General features: G+C 35.5%; 1 protein-coding gene across 1 annotated transcript in view; it reads left to right on the top strand.

The window, feature by feature from the left end:
- Positions 1-334: 334 nt before the first annotated feature.
- LOC123564770 (uncharacterized) overlaps positions 335-21,741 on the top strand; it is a 65,032-nt gene continuing 43,625 nt past the window's right edge. The window contains exons 1-6 of the mRNA XM_053537406.1: positions 335-435; positions 5,102-6,389; positions 12,559-12,732; positions 13,510-13,624; positions 18,644-18,793; positions 20,816-20,904. Of these exons, the coding sequence (XP_053393381.1) occupies positions 5,131-6,389; positions 12,559-12,732; positions 13,510-13,624; positions 18,644-18,793; positions 20,816-20,904 (1,787 nt within the window). The 5' untranslated portion in view covers positions 335-435; positions 5,102-5,130. The remainder of the gene's footprint in view (positions 436-5,101; positions 6,390-12,558; positions 12,733-13,509; positions 13,625-18,643; positions 18,794-20,815; positions 20,905-21,741) is intronic.

The raw sequence follows: 21,741 nt of genomic DNA, 5'->3' as shown, positions 1-21,741 counted from the left end.
TCAGGACTTCGTTGTATAGAACACTATTGGACAGACTATATGAACATAAGGTATCTCTGATTCAAGGTTCACAAAATCTTCAGAATAAATTATTACAATAGTAAGTTTGGCTAATGAAAATATTTGATTGTATGTTTGATTTTGTATCAGACTTAACCACAGTTGAAAAATAATTTTGACAACATTTTGACATAGTATCGGTAAGACATTTATTTGAAGGAAACTTCCTGCTGCAGTATGTTCGATATATTTTATGTCCAATAACCAGGTTCATGTGCTTATATTGGAAATATTTGCTAGATGATTAATGAGAAATATTTTTTCATTACCTGACAGAACTGTTCTCCACAGTAATACGGTGTAAAGTGAGCAATTTACTGCCAGTCATGTATGATCAAAGTTATCCTGTGGACGTCGATATCAAATGATATATAGGTATTTACAGATTGTTTCTTTTATACTTTATTGAAGTTTCCAATAACTATATTAGGGTAGTCCATTTGGTTACGTAATTTTCACTTTTATTCATTTCAGTCTGATATTAAGTCCAACACATCCGTGTCTGGGAACAGGCGTTATCATTAGGAATTCACATTCAAACATAAATTGTAAGCCCCAAAGTGTAAAAAACAATTTATTGTTGCTAATACATTTATCTCATGAACTTAAACGTTCTTTAGCATGTTCTGCCTATTAGACATTTACGGATTAAGTCTACGTGGACTGTGAACACCTAGGACGATCGATTTTTCAAGGGGACCGTCTCAACATGATAATTTTAATTTATGTTTGGTAGGAAAACATTTCTATAATGATGGTAAGGTCTGGCTTAATATGTCACTGCAAAGGATAATATTTGGATTTGTCTGTCCGTCCGTCTGTTCGCCAGAGAAATGTTTTGTTATACATATCGCAAAAAGTATTTGATCTAGCGTCATAACATTTTCCTGAAATGTTCTTCAGTATTATAATTTGCGCATCTGCGACAAAGTTGAAAAGATGAGCTAGTCTGATCGCAATGTATCCGTATTCCATCGTCGTCGTCGTCCAACATGAAAAAATCTAAACTGGGTCAGTTGGGATCAAAATGTAGGTCAGCAGGTAAAACATTGTGAAAACTGTAGAAAACGTAATATCTTGCGTCTCCATTCCTTTGTTGTTATTATACGCCCGAAGGGACGTATTTTGGGATACCACAGGTGTTCATCTGGCTGTCTGTCTGTCTGTCTGTCTGTTTGTCTGTCTGTCCGTCTGTCCGTTAACAATTTAGTGTCGACTCCGCTCCTTTAAGGATTTTTTAAACAAATGTTATCCACATCAGGAGGACGTGCAGAGCGCCTGTATCAGGTGGTTTGCTTTAAGGTCAAGGTCACACTTAGGGGTCAAGGTCATATGACTTTCTTTCGTGTCCGCTCTGTAACTCTTGATCTGTATGAGGGATTTTAAATAAACATTGCACAAATGTCCACCACATCGAGTCGACGTGCAGCGCGCATGTTTTGGATGGCTAGATACAAGGTCAAGGTCACACTAAGGGGTCAAAGGTTATATAACTTTGTTTCGAGTGCGACGTGTAACTGTTGAACTGCTTAAAGGATTTTAAAGAAACTTGGCACAAATGTTCACCACAATGAGACGACGTGCAGAGCGCATGGCTCGCTTCAAGGTCAAGGTTACACTTAGGGGTCAATGGTCACATGACTTTGTTTTGTGTTTATGTTGCTTTGCATTGCGGTGCTCTTGGTTTTATTTGGCGTACCCATTTTTTGTTCACTTACAATATTTTTTTATTGAATTACTTCCCTTTTATGTTACTATAAATAGGTTATTTTGTAACATTCTTATTATTGGCCGTAGGGAAAAAGCCGATACCACTTTTCTGTGGTACAACATGGATGGTACCTGCAAAGTTAAGGTGTATTTTGACATATCTGTACCTGGTAATGATTTTAGTGGACTTAGAGTTTTTCGGGGAATTTCTTCCCTTTGTTGTCCTTTTCGTTTGGGCTTCAACAGTAAAGTTCTTTAAATTTTGCTCCCATCTCCTGATATAATCCTTCGGGCGTATATTGCCCTGCTTGGCGGAGCACTTGTTATTTCTGTATTATCCGCGTTAAAGACTTTGTATTCGTATAACTTTATTGTTTTAATTTGTCAGTAGTGGATGGACGAAGAGATGGACAGCTTTTTTACTAGATAAATGAACGGAAGATAGGAAAATAATCAAAATAAAAAATCTTCCGATTTCATGATACTGTATTATGGCATAAACATGAATTAAATGAAATTCATTTCTTGTTGACAGTTTTCAGTTTATACACTCAATCCGTTATGTTTTCTTCTACACACAAGGGATGCACAGACATGTACGTAGAAACTAGGCCTTCAGACTGTTGAAAAGGTATTTCTATGATATGACCTATCGACTGACTTTTATATCCAAGATAACTGTATTTTGATTTTTTATACATTTAAAAAGAGAAATGTTCTGTCTTTGGACTAAATTTCATAAAGAAAATGTGGCATCTAGAGTAAGTATAAAGTTTTCAAAAAAGGTAGATAATTAAAAAATGGGACGACCTAGATTATGGTTCCTTGTCCCTACACTCCTTCTCACTGACTTCTATCAGTTTGTAAAGTATGAAATCTATCTTGCATAGTATTCGAGTTATGCCCCAAAGAAGGTTTAAAAATGGAGATTATTAAAAATGGGACCAACTACAGTAATGATTCCTTGTCACTGCACTTCCTTTCAATGAGGTCTAACATTGTATAAAGTTACGACTTGGTATCTTCAATACTTATTTAGTTTATCATCCGGTCAAGAAGTGTCAAAAGGGAGATAATTCAAAGGTGTGACCACATAGAGTTATAATTTCTTGTCAAATCAGAGTTATGGGGATTGATTTTCCTTGTGTAGACTTCGATAGTAAATAACTATTTTAAGTTTCAAGTCAAAAGCTTTAATAGTAACAGAGATATTTGAAATTATCAAAAATTTTAACAAAATGATCTAAGTTAAAAAGGGGCATAATTCTGTCAAAATCTAAATCAGAGTTATGGGGATTGCTTTCCTTGGTGTAGATTTCGATAGTAAATAACTATTTTAAGTTTCAAGTCAATAGCTTCGATAGTAACAGAGACATTTGCCTTTATCAAAAACTTTAACCAAAAATTCTAAGTTAAAAAGGGGCATAATTCTAACAAAATTCAAATCAGAGTTGTGGGGATTGTTTCTACGCGTGCAGACTTAAATAGTAAATTAGTATTTTTTAACTTAACAAAGATATTTGACTTGATCAAAAAAATTAACAGAAAATTCTTAATTAAAAAGGGGCATAATTCTGTAAAAATTCAATCAGAGTTATGGGGATTGATTTTCCTTGTGTAGACTTCGATAGTAAATAAGTATTTTAAGTTTCAAGTCAACTGCTTCAGTCAACAGAGATATTTGACTTTATCAAAAATTTTAACCAAAAATTCTAAGTTAAAAAGGGACATTATTCTATCAAAATTCAAATCAGAGTAACGCAGAATGTTTTTCCTGGTGTAGACTTCGATAGCAAATCATTATTTTAAGTTTCAAGTCAGTAGCTTTGATAGTAACAGAGATATTTGACTTTATAATAAAATTTAACAGAAAATTCTTAATTAAAAAGGGGCATAATTTTGTAAAAATTCAAATCAGAGTTATGGGGATTGTTCTTCCATGTGTAGACTTCGATAGTAAATAACTGTTTTAAGTTTCATGTCAATAGCTTTGATAGTAACAGAGATATTTGACTTTATCACAAACTTTAATCAAAAATTCTAAGTTAAAAGGAGCATAATTCTATCAAAATTCAATCAGAGTTATGTGGATTATTTCTCCTGGTGTAGACTTCGATAGTAAATAAATATTATAAGTTTCAAGTCAATAGCTTTGATAGTAACAGAGATATTTGACTTTATCAAAAACTATAACCAAAAAATGCTAAATTAAAAAGGGGCATAATTCTGTAAAAATTCAATCAGAGTTATGGGGATTGATCTTTCTTGTGTAGACTTTGATAGTAAATAAGTATTTTAAGTTTCAAGTCAATAGCTTTGACAGTAACAGAGATATTTGACTTTATCAAAAATTTTAACCTAACGGAGACGCCGACGCCGACGCCGGAGAGAGTGCAATAGCTCTACCTTTTCTTCGAAAAGTCGAGCTAAAAACAGGCACATCCAAATTTATATCACCTACCGCATAGTGATGATATAATAACTCAAACCCTTTTACCGTTATAAACACTTTTTCATATCGCGCATAATATAATTAAACTATGTTGAGACGGTCCCCTTGAAAAATCTATCGCCTTAGGTGTCCACAGTCCACGTAGACTTAATCCGTAAATGTCAAATAATAGCTATTAGATCTAAATAATGCATGAACATACAGTATTAATCACAGTGTAATGTTGTGCTCGAGATGTCCCGAGTGTTCATGAAAAAACAAGCACATGAAAATCGGTATAAATATATCTCTCCCCATACATGTTTTACATTCAAATGGTGTAATTTGATGTTTTATCCATGTAAAAGTAATAATGCAATAATACACTTGGAATAATTAGCCTGCAATTAACTGTGTTATAATTTATCAAATAGTAACCTGGAACATATGCACTGCCCGAGGACCGAACTCCCGTCCCCTTGATCTGTAGACCAAAGCTCTACCTACTGAGCTAAGCGAAAGAAGAAGAATATTTTTCTTTTTACCATTAAATCATCACTGTGCTAGCAATCATATCTGAAAGTCTGAATTATGTCAATTACACTGATTTTAAATAGCCAATAGTAACTAGAGTCAAAGATTAGGAATACTTCTAGGGAAGACATGATTATTTGTAAAAAATACCATTTGTATTTGATAGAAAGCCACTCTGCGTCATGGTTGAGTGTCTGGCTGGTAACCCAGAGGCTGTGAGTTCCAATAACCCAACTCTCCACAATCCCTAACAAAGGCACAGGTACTTGAAAGAAATGTGGATAATTTCGCCCCATTTGATGTAAATTGTAAGGGCTTTCTGTGCAATTGATAGATTTTGATTAAATTATTTTTATCTTGTTGCAGATTGAAAAGAGCAGAACATAGCAGATATTATGGCACATATTGTTCTGAATCCTGAAATTTCAAAGGGTGATGCAAGTTCTGTCATAGACTGTCCTGATACACTACAGGACCTATGTGTTTTCTACCTAATGAACAATATAGATACACTTGTGCAATCTCTGAACAAAACACAAGACACAAATGAAGAGTTCACTTCATTATTTTCGTTGTTGCATGCCAACAGAATGTTGGGATATTACAGTAAATGCTGCATACCGTGTGATCATGAACTCCCATACATTGATCAGCTAATGGAAATATGTCAACAGTGTGATGAAATAAGTGTAACTACTACATCACCCTGGACAAATATTCTGATGTTTGCTGATTCATGTAAGTCAGTTAGAAGACTTGATCTTACAATCTTTGATAATGACTTACAACTCTCAGCCTACAGTGAATTGCTGGAAAACAATTTGCCTCATTTGACATCATTAAAACTTTCACAGAAATGTGAGGAATTATGTACAGTTGGCTTTTTAAATATGCTTGGTGGAAAAGACTTTGATGCCGATATTATAGTGCCTGACTCAAGTGATGATAATGACAACAATGATGATGACAATGACAACGATGATGATGACAATGACAACGATGATGATGACAATGACAACAATGATGATGACAATGACAACGATGATGATGACAATGACAACGATGATGATGACAATGACAACGATGATGATGACAATGACAACAATGATGATGACAATGACAACGATGATGATGGTGATAATGATGCTACTGCTGCAGCTGCTGCTGATGATAAGCAAGGAGCTACCTGTGATTTTAAGAAGACAGAAGGTTATAGTGCAAAGAAAACAGATTTGCAAAAAGGAAACTTAGATACCGAGACTGTCACAGACACAGAAACTGTTGAATCAGAAGACAAACAATCTGAAAATGTATCCGACAAGGTCATTTCCAATTTGAAATCTTTTAGTTACCTACAAATTGACTCCAATGCTCATCCAAACTTTGAGCCATGTAGAAGTTTTGGGTGGTTTTATGCACTTCTTTCAAGGGTTATCAGCTGTAACCAACATCTTCAGTCTTTCAAGTTAGTTACTATTATCTCAAACCCAATCGAATGGTTCCTGTCTCAGCCAGATCTACCAAGGCTCAAGGATCTTCAGTCATTGTGTTTGTCTTTAGAGTATTTTGATGACTATGTAGCAGATAGTGATGAAATCAAGATGCCATACACCAACAAGTTCTTTACAAACCTACCTGTTCTTCAAAACCTGAGGTAAGTTCACTGGTTTAAACTTAAACTAACCTGATAAGTGCATTTAATAACATAAAAATGTCTTAGTCCTAATTAGCTTGACCAATTTTCAGTATCTGATCTGGGTAGCTTTTGAGATGCTTGTGTGGTCCTTAGATGAAGGCTTTTGTCAGAATTCAACAATTTTCTTCCAGTTTAAGACTCCATTTCCACATATTAGTTATAGAGCTAGTGTTAGGCTTATTTTTAGCTCGACTATTCGAAGAATAGTCTAGCTATTCTACTCACCCTGGCGTCGGCGTCGGCGTCGGCGTCGGCGTCGGCGTCACACCTTGGTTAAGTTTTTGCATGCAAGTACATACAGCTATCATTTAAAGGCATATAGCTTTGAAACTTATTTATTCTTTTTCTAGGTCAATTACCAACCTCTCTGGGTCAAGTCCCATAACTCTGACATGTATTTTGAGCAAATTATGCCCCCTTTTGGACTTAGAAAATTTTGGTTAAAGTTTTACATGCAAGTTACTATCTCCAAAACTAATGCAGATATTGAATTGAAACTTCACATGTGTCTTCGGGGTTATAAAACTAGTTGATAGCACCAAGTCCCATAACTCTGACCTTCATTTTGGCCAAATTATGCCCCCTTTTGGACTTAGAAAATTCTGGTTAAAGTTTTGCGTGCAAGTACATACAGCTATTACTAAAAGGCATATAGATTTGAAACTTATTTTTTCTTTTTCTAGATCAATTACCTACCTCACTGGGTCAACCCCCATAACTCTGACATGTATTTTGGCCAAATTATGCCCCCTTTTGGACTTAGAAAATTCTGGTTAAAGTTTTGCGTGCAAGTACATACAGCTATTACTAAAAGGCATATAGATTTGAAACTTATTTTTTCTTTTTCTAGATCAATTACCTACCTCACTGGGTCAAGTCCCTTAACTCTGACATGTATTTTGAGCAAATTATGCCCCCTTTTGGACTTAGAAAATTCTGGTTAAAGTTTTACATGCAAGTTACTATCTCCAAAACTACTACAGATATTAAATTGAAACTTCACATGTGTCTTCGGGGTTATAAAACTAGTTGATAGCACCAAGTCCCATAACTCTGACATGTATTTTGGGCAAATTATGCCCCCTTTTGGACTTAGAAAATCCTGGTTAAAGTTTTGCGTGCAAGTACATACGGCTATTACCAAAAGGCATATAGCTTTGAAACTTATTTATTCTTTTTCAAGGTCAATTACCAACCTCACTGGGTCAAGTTCCATAACTCTTAACATGTATTTTGAGCAAATTATGCCCCCTTTTGGACTTAGAAAATTCTGGTTAAAGTTTAACATGCAAGTTACTATCCCCAAAACTAATGCAGATATTGAATTGAAACTTAACATGTTTCTTCGGCGTTATAAAACTAGTTGATAACATCAAGTCCCATAACTCTGATATGTATTTTGGTCAAATTATGTCCCCTTTCGAACTTAAAACTCTTTTGATATTTAACATTTTGGGTAATAATTTCCTGCTTCTGTGACAATATTTCGAATAGTCGAGCTTGGCTGTCTTACGGACAGCTCTTGTTGTTGTTGATTCTGAATTGCAGATGTAAAATGCATGTTTGTTTATTTACTTTTATGACTGAATTACTGGTATTTTTAGCACACCTGAGCCAAAGGCTCATGGTGAGCTTTTGTGACCGCTCAATGTCCGTCGTGTGTCGTACGTGGTGTGTCCGTCAACATTTTCTTAAAAAATCTTCTTCTTCAAAACCACTGGGCAGAATTACACCAAACTTCACAGGAATGATCCTTGGATGGCCCCCTTTCAAAATTGTTCAAAGAATTGAATTCCATGCAGAACTCTGGTTGCCATGGCAACCGAAAGGAAAAACTTTAAAAATCTTCTTCTCAAAAACCTGAAGCCTAGACCTTAGATATTTGGTGTGAAGCATTACCTAGTGGACCTCTACCAAATTTGTTCAAATCATGACCCCGGGGTCAAAATTGACCCCACCCCATGGGATCACTTGATTTTACATAGGAAAATCTTGAAAAATCTTCTTCTCAAAAACCAGAAGCCCTAGAGCTTAGATATTTGACATGTAGCATTGCCTAGTGGACCTCTACTAAAGTTGTTCAAATCGTGACCCCGGGGTCAAAATTGACCCCGCCCGAGGGGTCACTTGATTTTACATAGGAAAATCTTCAAAAAATTTCTAAAAATAAACCAGATGGCCTAGGACTTAAATATTTCATATGTAGCATTGCCTAATGGACCTCTACAAAATTTGTTCAAATCATGACCCCCGGGGTCAAAATTGACCCCACCCCAGGGATCACTTGATTTTACATAGGAAAATCTTCAAAAATTTTCTAAAAATAAACCAGAAGGCCTAAAGCTTAGATATTTGACATGTAGCATTGCCTAGTGGACCTCTACAAAATTTATTCAAATCATGACCCCCGGGGTCAAAATTGACCCCACCCCAGGGGTCATTTGATTTTACATAGGAAAATCTTCAAAATTTTTCTAAAAATAAACCAGAAGGCCTAGATCTTAAGATATTTGACATGTAGCATTGCCTAGTAGACTTCTACAAAATTTGTTCAAATCATGACCCCCGGGGTCAAATTGACCCCGCCCCATTAGGTTACTTGATTGTACATAGAAAAATCTTCAAAATTTTCTAAAAATAAACTAGAAGGCCTAGAGCTTAGATATTTCACATGTAGCATTGCCTAGTGGACCTCTACTAAAGTTGTTCAATCATGACCCCCGGGGTCAAAATTGACCCCGCCCGAGGGGTCACTTGAATTTACATAGGAAAATCTTAAAAAAAAATTCAAAAAATAAACCGAAAGGCCTAGAGCTTAGATATTTCACTTGTAGCATTGCCTAGTAGACCTCTACAAAATTTGTTCAAATCATTACCCCCGGTGTCAAAATTGACCCCGCCCCAGGGGACACTTGATTTTACATAGGAAAATCTTCAAAATTTTCTAAAAATAAACCAGAAGGCCTAGATCTTAGATATTTGACATGTAGCATTGCCTAGTAGACTTCTACAAAATCTATTCAAATCATGACCCCGCCCCAGGTGTCACTTGATTTTACATAGGAAAATCTTCAAAATGTTTCTAAAAATAAACCAGAAGGCCTAGATCTTAAGATATTTGACATGTAGCATTGCCTAGTAGACTTCTACAAAATTTGTTCAAATCATGACCCCCGGGGTCAAATTGACCCCGCCCCATGGGGTTACTTGATTGTACATAGAAAAATCTTCAAAATTTTCTAAAAATAAACTAGAAGGCCTAGAGCTTAGATATTTCACATGTAGCATTGCCTAGTGGACCTCTACAAAATTTGTTCAAATCATGACCCCCGGGGTCAAAATTGACCCCGCCCGAGGGTTCACTTTAATTTACATAGGAAAATCTTCAAAAAAAAATCAAAAAATAAACCAAAAGGCCTAGAGCTTAGATATTTCACTTGTAGCATTGCCTAGTAGACCTCTACAAAATTTGTTCAAATCATTGCCCCAGGGGACACTTGATTTTACATAGGAAAATCTTCAAAAAATTTCTAAAAATAAACCAGAAGGCCTAGATCTTAGATATTTGACATGTAGCATTGCCTAGTAGACTTCTACAAAATTTATTCAAATCATGACCCCAGGGGTCAAATTGACCCCACCTCATGGGGTTACTTGATTGTACATAGAAAAATCTTCAAAATTTTCTAAAAATAAACCAGAAGGCCTAGAGCTTAGATATTTGATATGTAGTGTTGCCTAGTGGACCTCTACAAAGTTTGTTTAAATCTTGACCCTCCAGGGTCAAATTGACCCCGCCCGAGGGGTTACTTGATTGTACAAAGGGAAATCTTCATAAATTTGCTAAAAACAAACCAGAAGGCCTAAATCTTAGATATTTGGTATGTAACATTGCCTAGTAGACTTCTACAAATTTTGTTCAAATCATGACCCGAGGTAAAATTGGCCCCGCCCCAGGGGCTACTTGATTGTACATCGGAAAATCTTCCAAAAATTTTCTAAATATCATCAGTTTGACATTTGAAACATGTAGCTCATATTACTCAGGTGAGCGATCCAGGGTCATCATGACCCTCTTGTTAAAAGTATTACATTTTGAGATTGCTCTTTGAATTGTAGATGCTCTGGTAAAGGAAGCTTTGGCCTTTTGTGACTAACTTAGTCTGATACATCACAATTAAGTGAATACTGTTCTGCTTTTTACTTTCGAAGCCTTATTCTTCATAAAAAAGTCATTCTTACCTTACATAACATAATCAATAGACATTTTATTTCTTTATATGCTGTATAAATGCTCAAGAGTTTATGCCCTTTTGTAGTTTTGTTTTCTAGCAGACTACTATTTTATGAAGCAAGATCTAGCATGGTTCTTAAGGTTTCTACTTGTGTGTAACAAACCTCTTCAATGATTAGAGATTAACCATGTATGAAAACAATGAATGTTTTATGAAATCAAGATGAATATTTTTATTCTAGTCAAAATTTCTTAAGGAGGTAGGTTACCTTGATATTTGTAAGTGCGCATGTCCAACCGGAAGCTAACGTGACGATTTACGGCGACGTTTACGACAAACTAAATGTGTTTGTATATCCATTCATCTGGAAATAAAACTTCAACCTGCCTCCGATCTCATGTTTAATGGTTTAATAATGCAGATATAATGAATGAATTGCCGCAGAAACGCTTCAAAACATTGTTGCCTTAAAATGACGTCATTGACGTCATGACGTTACGTGTCAGTTACGCGCAAAATTAATAACTTTCATTTTGAAAGTACGTTATTCTGTGCTTTTTCTTTATTTGAACTATTTTTAAACAGCCATTATTTGCTGAAATACTTTTTATTAATCTTTTGCTCTGAAAATGATCAATATTTTGCTTCTTTTATGTAATTATATTGAAATGTTATGCGGAATGTAAGAAAATGGATGATGGTAACTGATGTGATTGGGAATATAGTTGGCTGAAAGTTAACTTATTACGGTCATTTACAAATAAAAATTGGGCAGTTTGATTTGTTATACCTGTTTCCCAGTTTCCGTTGATAATTTGTTACTTAAATACTAAAACTAAGCTCTAAAATTGTTCAAATTTCAGTAAAAAATTGTGGTGTCTTGAATTAAATTGATGTTACCATGGAAACGAGGCCCGTGACCTATATGTCAAATTGTAAAATTCAAAAGCGTTGACACTGGTTTATTTAAGGAACACAGCTTCGGCTTTTTATTTTCATTTCAACAATATCCATGAGAATAATAGCAGCATGCAGAAACGGTTTTTTCAATAAAAATGTCAAACGACGGGCACTGCTGTAAGTATTTTAAGCTGTGAAATTTGTTAAATTAACTGCAATTCATACGAAAATATTACTAACGTTAGAAATAAGATGTTTTAAAGCTACATTAAGAAGAAAGATAATTTTATATAATTTTTTTTATAAGAAATTACGACAAAAAGCAACATACAAGCTATTTTAAACATCTCTGTTGCCATGGTTACTCTAAACTTTAAGAAAGACATAGTACTATGTAAAGTTCTTGGTATTTTGCTAATCATATTACCCAAATATTCCATGTTGGTCAATAACAGAATGGCACTGAAGCCGTCGAAAAACCCGTTTTCATACATAATTGTTGAAAAATGAGAGAAAATGCGTTACCATGGAAACACGAGCCCCGCGACATATACATTTTAAGCTTTTATTAGAAAGCTAATGCGCATACTAGTAAAACTATTAATTATGCAGACTTCTACGGATAACAAAGAAACCAAAATACACTGAAAAGTGTTAAATATCCGTATTTTCCTTCTTCTTTCTATATAAAATACCTTAAGAGGGTCATGTACTTCAAACCTGGATAAAAATTGTACTTGAAGGGACAGAGATAAATGGAACTGAGATTGTAGCAGTTAAAACATTAAATTACACGAAATACAAAAAATCACTGCGGTTCAACTAATTTGAATTTACCCTGGTAACAAGGTAACCTACCTCCTTAAATCACTCTGGTGTGAAGCAGTGCGAAACCAAATGGAATGAATAACAATTCATTTAAAATCTTTACCATTTTGTAGTTTATTGCAAACTCTTACAGTTGCAATATGAGATTTGTTTTATATGTGCAGACATTTGGATATCTCATGCAGTGTACCAATGGAATACTTCATGTCATCAATGTTTTCTTACTCGGAGCAAACGGTTGAAATGTTCATCGAGGCATTGAAGGTGATGCCACAGTTGAAATCACTGGATATATCTGGCACAAACCTTGCTACCATTATTTGTCACACAGATAAAGAGTAAGTCTTTTTTGGATAAAATATAGTGTATAAGTGGAAAGTTAGTGACATAGAAATGTTTGGAATTTCACAGATTGAAAATATCAGCCAGCGTAAATTTGATGTTTACCAAGACACATGTCATTAAAGTCAAGTAAAATAAACAAACTAAGCTGTTGGTTTTGGCGATTTTCAAATATTTGTGTTTTGCTATTTTTTTACCCGCAGATATGTCCACGTATACAGTAATGAATTGATACTTCAGGCAGTTATTAGCCACAAAGAATTTTGCAACCAGGTTGGCATAAAACCTGGGTATCATTTTGCCCTGTCCAGAGGGTCACATTTCTTACTTTTTGTGACCCGTTTTGATTTAGAAAATTCTGTAAAAGTTTTGCATGCAACTAACAGTATAGTTACATGTAGCTGTTTCTCAGTAACAACTTTTGATGTTGAAGTGAGACTTCATACAATGCTTCGTAATCAACAGACCTAATAAAATAAACAAGTTAAATAGCTTAAGGCAGGTTTTGTTGTAAACTTTGGTATCTTTTTGTCTTAGAAAAAGTGGTAAAACATTTGTGTGCAACTGTCAAGCTGTATTGTCGTGAGTATTGAAACTTCACACAAGACATCCTTTTCATTTAACACACTGATATACCTTTCTCCCACATTAAGCCCCTACCCTCATACACTCAGTTTAACCCACTCCCCCCCTACCACCACCATTCCCGGGTGTTATTGTTTTGTATGATCTTAAGTTTAAAAACAAAGGGTACAGAAGTTACTATTTTTCAGAGATCAGAAGTGGTGTATAGGTCACTGTATGCCAGGATTTGAGGGTAGACGGTTTGACTTTCTTGGACTATATGGTACTGATGCATGTAAACACAAGTTCATTCCAGCTGATAGGGTATGTATGATAGAGATATCTTACAGTTTTCATATTTGTAGAGTGAATATGTGTGTTATTACAGTGAAAGTTCTGTTTCTACAAATAATAGGTTTTAAGCTCACCTGAGCTACAGTCACGTTGATTCTTTGATTTGTTAGCAGACGTTCATTGAAACAACTTCTTCTTTGAAACATTTGCTATGAAGCATCCTCCTAGTTTCACAGCTCTCAAATTTGTTTAAACTTTGCCAAAGATGACATCATACCCATCAAAAATGACTTTTGTTTAAAATTGAAGGTTGGTCATATTATGAACAATAGAACATATGTTTCTGTTTCTAAACTATCATAAAATGCCAATATAAAAAAAGAAAACATGATGATGAGTCCGGAATCAAAACTAGGTCTCCCTTAGCAAAGAAAACTAACCTGCATTCTTAACCTATACACCACGGAGGAAAAGGTTCTAATATCCAGTTCTCCAATACAAACTCTTTTCAGACTTGAATGGAAAAAATAGTAAACAACAACTAATTCTTGTGTGTTTCCAAACCGTGTAATCTGTCTTTCTTAAGAAATATATCAATAATTTCCTGATATCTGAAAAAAATCTTTTTTTATTGTCATACGATCTGGAGGCCAGTGCTTATAAAACTGCTGGCAAAAGAAATTTATATCAGAAAGTGCATCTCTATAAAATATAAGCCAAGTTTGATATCAGCAAGATTTAATAAATATCTCAATTATAAGTTTAATCCTTGACCTCATAAGATTGTCCTGATATCTTCCTCCTGACATCTTCCTCCCACATCATTAGCTGGATTTGCTTCAGTCTTTCAAAGATGAACAACCTTGATATGCAGATAACCATAAAGGAAGAATGTTTTACTTGACTATTTTTACAGCAGTTATGGACCTTTTATAGTTTTGCTATATACTGTGAAATCATTTAATTTTGTAAGCACAGAGTTTCGTCCTTTTTGGTCTTAATAGCTGTTTGACGGGGACGTAAATTCCTGGAATTCTAATTTCTTATTTTTTTTTAGCTAACCTCTCAGGTTGTGACAGGGTGAGCTTTTGTGATTGCCCTTCGTCCCTCGTCCGTCAGTCATCCGTCCACAATTTCTTATAAACACGATAGAGACCACATTTTGCAAGCAATTTTGATCAAACTTGTAGAAAACTTGTATTGGCATGATATCTCGGTTCGTTTCGAAAACTGGCCAGATCCCATCATGGGTTCTAGAGTTATTGACCCTTTAAGTAGAGCGTCCGCTTCGAGTGCGGGAGGTCGTGGGTTCGAACCGCGGCCGTGTCATACCAAAAGACGTAATAAATGGTACTGGCAGCTTCCTCGCTTGGCGCTCAGCATTAAGGGGATAGTGCTAGGACTGGTCAGCCCGGTGTCAGTATAATGTGACTGGGTGGGGTATCATGCCACGTGTCTATGGCGTGATATTCCAGTGAGGCAGCACTATAAAGTTTGGCATTGTGCTCACTGCTACAAGTAGACACCGTCGTTTATATGACTGAAAAATTGTTGAAAAAGACGTTAAAACCCGAACAAACACACACACTTAAAGGGCCGTCCGTGCATGTCAACAATTTTTTGTCTGCAAGATAGTGGTTTCATTTATGATTTTATTTTAACCAAACTTGCACAAAACTTGTATCACCATAAGATCTTGGTTGCTTTCTTGAACTGGCCAGATTCCATAATGGGTTCCAGAGATGGCCCCTGAAATAGCCAGAATTAGCTATTTTGACCTAGTCTGCTCAATAGAAGCTTCATTTTTGATTTGATTTTAACCAAACTCGCACACAACTTGTATCACCACAAGATCTTGGTAATTTCTTGTACTGGCCAGATTCCATTATGGGTTCTCGAGTTATGGCCCCTGATTAGGGTTGGATAACGCTTGAAAGGACCAACAATAACATATTTCTATTAGTTCGCGAAAACCGATGACTTGTTTACGTAGGTTACAGCTTATTATCGTAACTTTTTATTTAAATTTCATTTGTTTTGATAGAATATGACAAAGAGCAAAAAAGTGCCGTATATTTTGCAATTAAGCGTGATTTATGTAGTTTCGAACGACGGGAAAAGAAGTTTTTATAATAGGGGATTTGTCCACGGCGAGAAGCGCCAGGGATGAAAATTCCCGAGACGGTAACGTCCATATATAGTTATTCGTCTTTGTTGTTTACATATACTGAGGCAATTTTTTCGATGTTTTCCGGTTCCGGTTTATGTACACACCGCAGACTGGTGGTCTGCATGATCATCTGAGCACCCCGAATCAGTCCCAGAAATTCGTAAACCACGCCAACATGATTCTTTTACTTCTTTTTCGTAATGAAAACTGTACATGCAACTGAAAAATAAAAACACTTTAAAACAGTAAGGAAGTGTAAAGGCCGTTAAGTTTCTGTGTGGAGTCCAAACAAAAAAAATCATAAGCCAGTGCGAGAACGCGTTGAATGACGTCCCCGTCACGGCTTCTCATACAATTTTCAAAATATGATATTCGCTGAAAGAGGTATGATGACACTAAAAGTAAACTGTTTATTTGAGCTAAGTTTCACTTTCTTTGAGTGTTGAATATTTTCTTCGTAAGTAGATATATAAAAGATAAGTCCCCATGCTATAGGCGGTGCCTTAGTTATTAATATTTAGCATACGAAATTATTCACAAGGCCAGCTGTCCATGTTAATACAGAGGTTACTCAGAGCGGTGTCACAGTAAACAATGTCGATCACGTTATTACTGTGTTTCAGATACTATTTGCTTATTTTCTGCTTTCTTTTGCCACGGATTTGGTAATTATTTTGTTTATTTACTTTTATTGAATTATCGAAATCAGAACCGGTTCTTTACGAAACGGTATATACCGGTACTTTGATTAAGTGATCATTCGGTACAGTACATATACCGGGAACTGGTATCCAACCCTACCCGTGATAGGACCAGAGTCTGCTATTTTGACCTTGTCTGCATAATAGCAGCTTCATTTATGATTTGAATTTAATCAGACTTGCACAAAACTTGTGTCACCATAAGATCTTGGTTCCTTTCTTGAACCGACTAGATCCCATAAGGGGTTCCAGCGTTATGGTCCCTGAAAAGGCCAAAATAAGCTATTTTGACCTTGTCTGCACAAAAGCAGTTTCATTTATGATTTGATTGTAACCAAATTTGCGCACAACTTGTATCATCATAAGATCTAGACTCCTTTTTATACGCCCAAAGGGACGTATTACGTTACCACCTTGGTGTCTGTATGTCTGTCTGTTTTTGTTAGCAATTTCCCTTCCGCTCTGTAACTCTTGAACCCCTTGAAGGATTTCAAAGAAACCTGACACGTGTGTTCATCTCATCGAAATGACGTGCAGAGCGCATGTTTCGGATGGCTCACTTCAAGGTCAAGGTCACACTTAGGGGTCAAAGGTCATATGACTTTGTTTTGCGTGTATATTGCTGTGCATTTGCATTGCATTGCAGTGCCCTTGTTAGCTCAACTATTCAAAGAATAGTCTAACTATCCTACTCACCCTGGCGTCGGCGTCAGCATCGATCAGTATCGGCGTCTGTGTCACACCTTGGTTAAAGTTTCGCATGCAAGTACATACAGCTATCATTTCAAGGCATATACCTTTGAAACTTACTTTTTCTTTTTCAAGGACAATTACCAACCTCACTGGGTCAAGTTGCATAACTCTGACATGTATTTTGAGCAAATTATGCCCCATTTTTGACTTAGAAAATCCTGGTTAAAGTTTTACATGCAAGTTACTATCTCCAAAACTAATGCAGATATTGAATTGAAACTTTACATGTGTCTTCTGGGTTATAAAACTAGTTGATAGCATCAGGTCCCATAACTCTGACCTGCATTTTGGCCAAATTATGCCCCCTTTTGACATAGAAAATCCTTGTTAAAGTTTTGTGTGCAAGTACATACAGCTATTACTAAAGGGCATATAAATTTGAAACTTATTTTTTCTTTTTCTAGATCAATAATCAAGGTCACTGGGATAAGTCCCACAACTCTGACATATATTTTGAGCAAATTATGCCCCTTTTTGGACTTAGTAACTTGCACATAAAACTTTAACCAGATTTTTTTAAGTCCAAAAAGGGGCATAATTTGTACTTGCATGCAAAACCTTAAACGGGATTTTCTATGTCCAAAAGGGGGATAATTTGGCCAAAATGCAGGTCAGAGTTATGGGACTTGATGGTTTCAACTAATTTTATTACCCTGAAGAAACATGTGAAGTTCCAATTCAAAATTTGCATTAGTTTTGGAGAAAAACTTTAACCAGAATTTTCTATCTCCAAAACTAATGCAGATTTTGAATTGAAACTTCACATGTGTCTTCGTGGTTATAAAATTAGTTGAAACCATCAATTCCAATAACTCTGACCTGCATTTTGGCCAAATATGCCCCCTTTTGGACATAGAATATCACGGTTAAGGTTTTGTGTGCAAGTACATACAGCTATTACTAAAAGGCATATAGATGTGAAACTTATTTATTCTTTTTCTAGATCATTTACCAACCTCACGGGGTCAAGTTCCATAACTCTGACATGTATTTTGTGCCTTGTCTTGATGATCTTAAGGTCAAGTTGGAAACTTGGTCATGTGGGGTCAAAACCAGATCAGTAGGTCAGATCAAAGGAAAACTTTGTTTACAACAGTTTAAGTTTGAAATTTATGAGAATTGGTCAAAAAGTTTCGAAGAATTCTAAATTTCAAAGTCAGTCATGTTACATTGTATTGTCATAGGTTAGGATTGTAATAAAGTTGGTAAATGGGTAAAATACTTTGTTATTGACAAGAACAATAATTCTGTCTTGTAATTTAAAAAAATGTCTGACTTCCATTTGATGCACATTTGGCTCCCTCGGGCATGACCCTAAATTCTGTTTTGTAGTAAGAAAAGAATCATTTTAAAGTTTAAGGTCAGTGCGCAAAACTTTGAAGTTTTCATGGAATTTATAGAGCTCTTTGCTATATCTGTTTACAGGTGAGTGGGACTGCAAGCATTGAACAGTTGGTAGAAGCTCTGAAATCTCTGCAGCACAATAGGATGCTCATGTCTGCGGTTATCAAAGACATAAGCCAATGGTTAAAGGAACATAGGGTTGGCAGTACTGCAGGTCTTGCCTTGGTAGATGTAAGTTTGAATAAGTTTTTGTTACACAGATCAGTACAAAGGTTGATATGAAAATAATATTACTGCATCATTGCCACATTTTCTTGTCATGGTTTAAATTATGGATAAGTTAATTCAATTCTGGTGACATTTTGAATTATTATACCTCTCTTTTGTCAACAAAGATAAAATCTCATTACCTGAGAAAGAGATATTTTGACTATCAAAAGCATTTTCAATGTTTTTGACACATGACCAAGCGAAAGTGACTGTCAGGTCATGTGACCAGCCTGATAATTTGAATGTCATATAAGGGCAATTAACTGCTTCATTTTTTATCCAAATGATTGCCTCCCTTGTATATAAATAGTAGTGACGTCACTATTCAATGTGTACACAAGCGATTACCATGCTAAAGATGAAACTGTTCAATTAAATGAATTAAACATATTTAGAGATTTTTATGTACTAAATTTTGTTCGGTATAATAAAATAAATATCATATGGCAGTGTGTGTGACATTGATATTGTCAACCCTCGAAACAGAACGTTGCCATTCGGCTTTCGCCTCGGGTGACATTCTGCCCTCGGGTTGACAGTATCAATGTCACACACGCTGCCATATGATATTTATATAATATCATATTCTAGCCTTATTCAGTTTCTTAATAAAAATAGAAATTCAAGTGATGAATCCTACCCGGTTTTGCTCTATAGTGCTAAAGTAATGTTTGTTTTGTAAACAGAAAAAACGTAAAGACAAAGAGGTGTTAGACTGATTTTTTGTGAAAATGTCTTTTTTATAAAGATTTTTGTGTGCTGTTACTATTTATGGAGTTATGTCCCTATTTTAGACTTAGATGTATTAACATTACGTCATTTGAACATGATATTTACACTCGACTGCAGTTTCCATCCTATTAAAATGAAACTCAGGTCAACATCATTAGCATGAAGTTGTCAGCCCTGTTGTGAAATCTATAATTCTAGCAAGCATTTTCAGGGTGTCATACAATGTTGGTATCATTCTTTGTCACTGGGAGTAACACAGCACGAAATACAAAAAGTTCTCTTAATGCATATCAATAATGTCATAGTACTAATCTTAAATCATTGAACTCCGGCATTAAGAAGAGTTATCTACTTACGCAAGTGAGCTTCTGAAGTTTATCTTGTATGAAAAATATATAGGTAATTTCCCTTTAACATTTTCGCCCAAAGGGACGTATTATGTGGTAATGCTGATGTCTATACATCAGTTTATCTGTTAGCAATTTCGTGTTCATTCTGTAGCTCTTGAACCCCTTGAAGGATTTCGAAGCAGATATGTCCTAAAAACACAAAATTTTCCATATAGTGTGTTAAATGTAACCTTGGGTTACAGGATACAAAATTATATACGATACTTTATATTTAGGCAAAAGGGATACAATGGTTTTGTCAGGCAATAGTGGGATACAAGATCAATTATTACAACTAGATTTTTTAAAATATTTTAGCAAATTGGTCAGTCATACAGGGATACAAGGGATACATAAGGCAACAGAGGGATACAAGGGGGTTACATGCATACTTTTTAATATTTCACCAAATTGGTCAGTCATACAGGGATACAAGGGATACATAAGGCAACAGAGGGATACAAGGTGGTGTGGAAAGTGTTGTGTTTTTGGGCTATATATGTTTCGAAGAACTTGAGACAAATGGTCACCACATTGAGTCGACGTGCAGAGCACACGTTTTGGATGGCTTGCTTCAAATGTTCATCATAACGAGAAGACATGCAGAGTGCATGTTTTGGATGGCTCACTTCAAGGTCACACTTAAGAGGTCAAAGGTCCTACCTTAGAGTGTATATTGCTCCGCATTGCGGTGCTCTTGTTGTCTTATTTCAAATTATGGAAATTTTGCAGGTTTTGTTTGCTTTTGCAAAAAATCGAATATGAGAATGTGAGGTTCAATGTGTGGTTCAAGAAAAACAAAATAACTTTGGGTAATTTACCTATTAGAAATTTTATTTATATGATCTGTCTATAACCACAGGGTCTTATAATGTATATGACACAATCAGGAGAATGGACTGATGGTGGAGCATCAGAAGAATTTGAAGAGAAAAGTATTTGTATCGCTTTGTGAGTACAAGTTCTTTATTTTAAAACTTTGTTGAATATTGCATACATTTAAAATACCGTACAGCTAGTTATTTCTAGGGGGTGATAATTCTATGTTTCTGCAGTCTCTCGGTATAATTGCAAAAATATTTCCAGCAGAATATTTACCCATCAAAAATTTAAACTGCAAAAATCTGCACTTTTTATGCCGCCAAAGGTGTGCATGTTAAAATCGCACTGTCCGTCATCCGTCCGTGAATGTGTGAGTCCGTGCATCCGGTAAGTTCCTGTCTGGGCTGTAACTCTTCCATCCATAAAGGGATTTTGAAATAACTTGGCACAAATGTTCACCATAATGAGATGATGTATCATGCGCAAGATCCAGACCACTAGCTCCAAGATCAAGGTCAAGGTAATCAATACACCAAAAATCACGCTTTAAGGACATTATAAGGGGCATGTCTGCGTTCTATACTCTACGTGGCATTTCTATGCTTCATTGTGTCCAAAAGAGCGAATGGACCATTATTAAACTTAAACACAGACAGACAGATCTAAATTTCTATTTTGTTCCATACATAATTATTTATAGTGAAAATACCATCTAAATGAAGCTCTTTTGAAGCTAAGTGGTTGAGCTTTGCAATATTTACCCCGTGTACCAATGCTTTACGTTGGGCACATGAAAGAACCAAAAGAACTGCTTTAGTTCATTTGTGTCTCAAAAGTCTTCGATTGAAATTTTATGACCACCGCAATTGAATTTTCCGAATGGGTAAATTCATTTAACGTTGATATTTTATGCTTGCACAAATTTTATCTAATATCAATATTTTTATGATTGCATAATATGTATTT

Source organism: Mercenaria mercenaria, chromosome 2, assembly GCF_021730395.1.
Source record: "Mercenaria mercenaria strain notata chromosome 2, MADL_Memer_1, whole genome shotgun sequence".
Taxonomy (NCBI): Eukaryota; Metazoa; Mollusca; class Bivalvia; order Venerida; family Veneridae; genus Mercenaria; species Mercenaria mercenaria.
The sequence above is the reverse complement of the archived record's forward strand: the minus strand, read 5'-3'. Positions and strand labels throughout refer to the sequence as shown.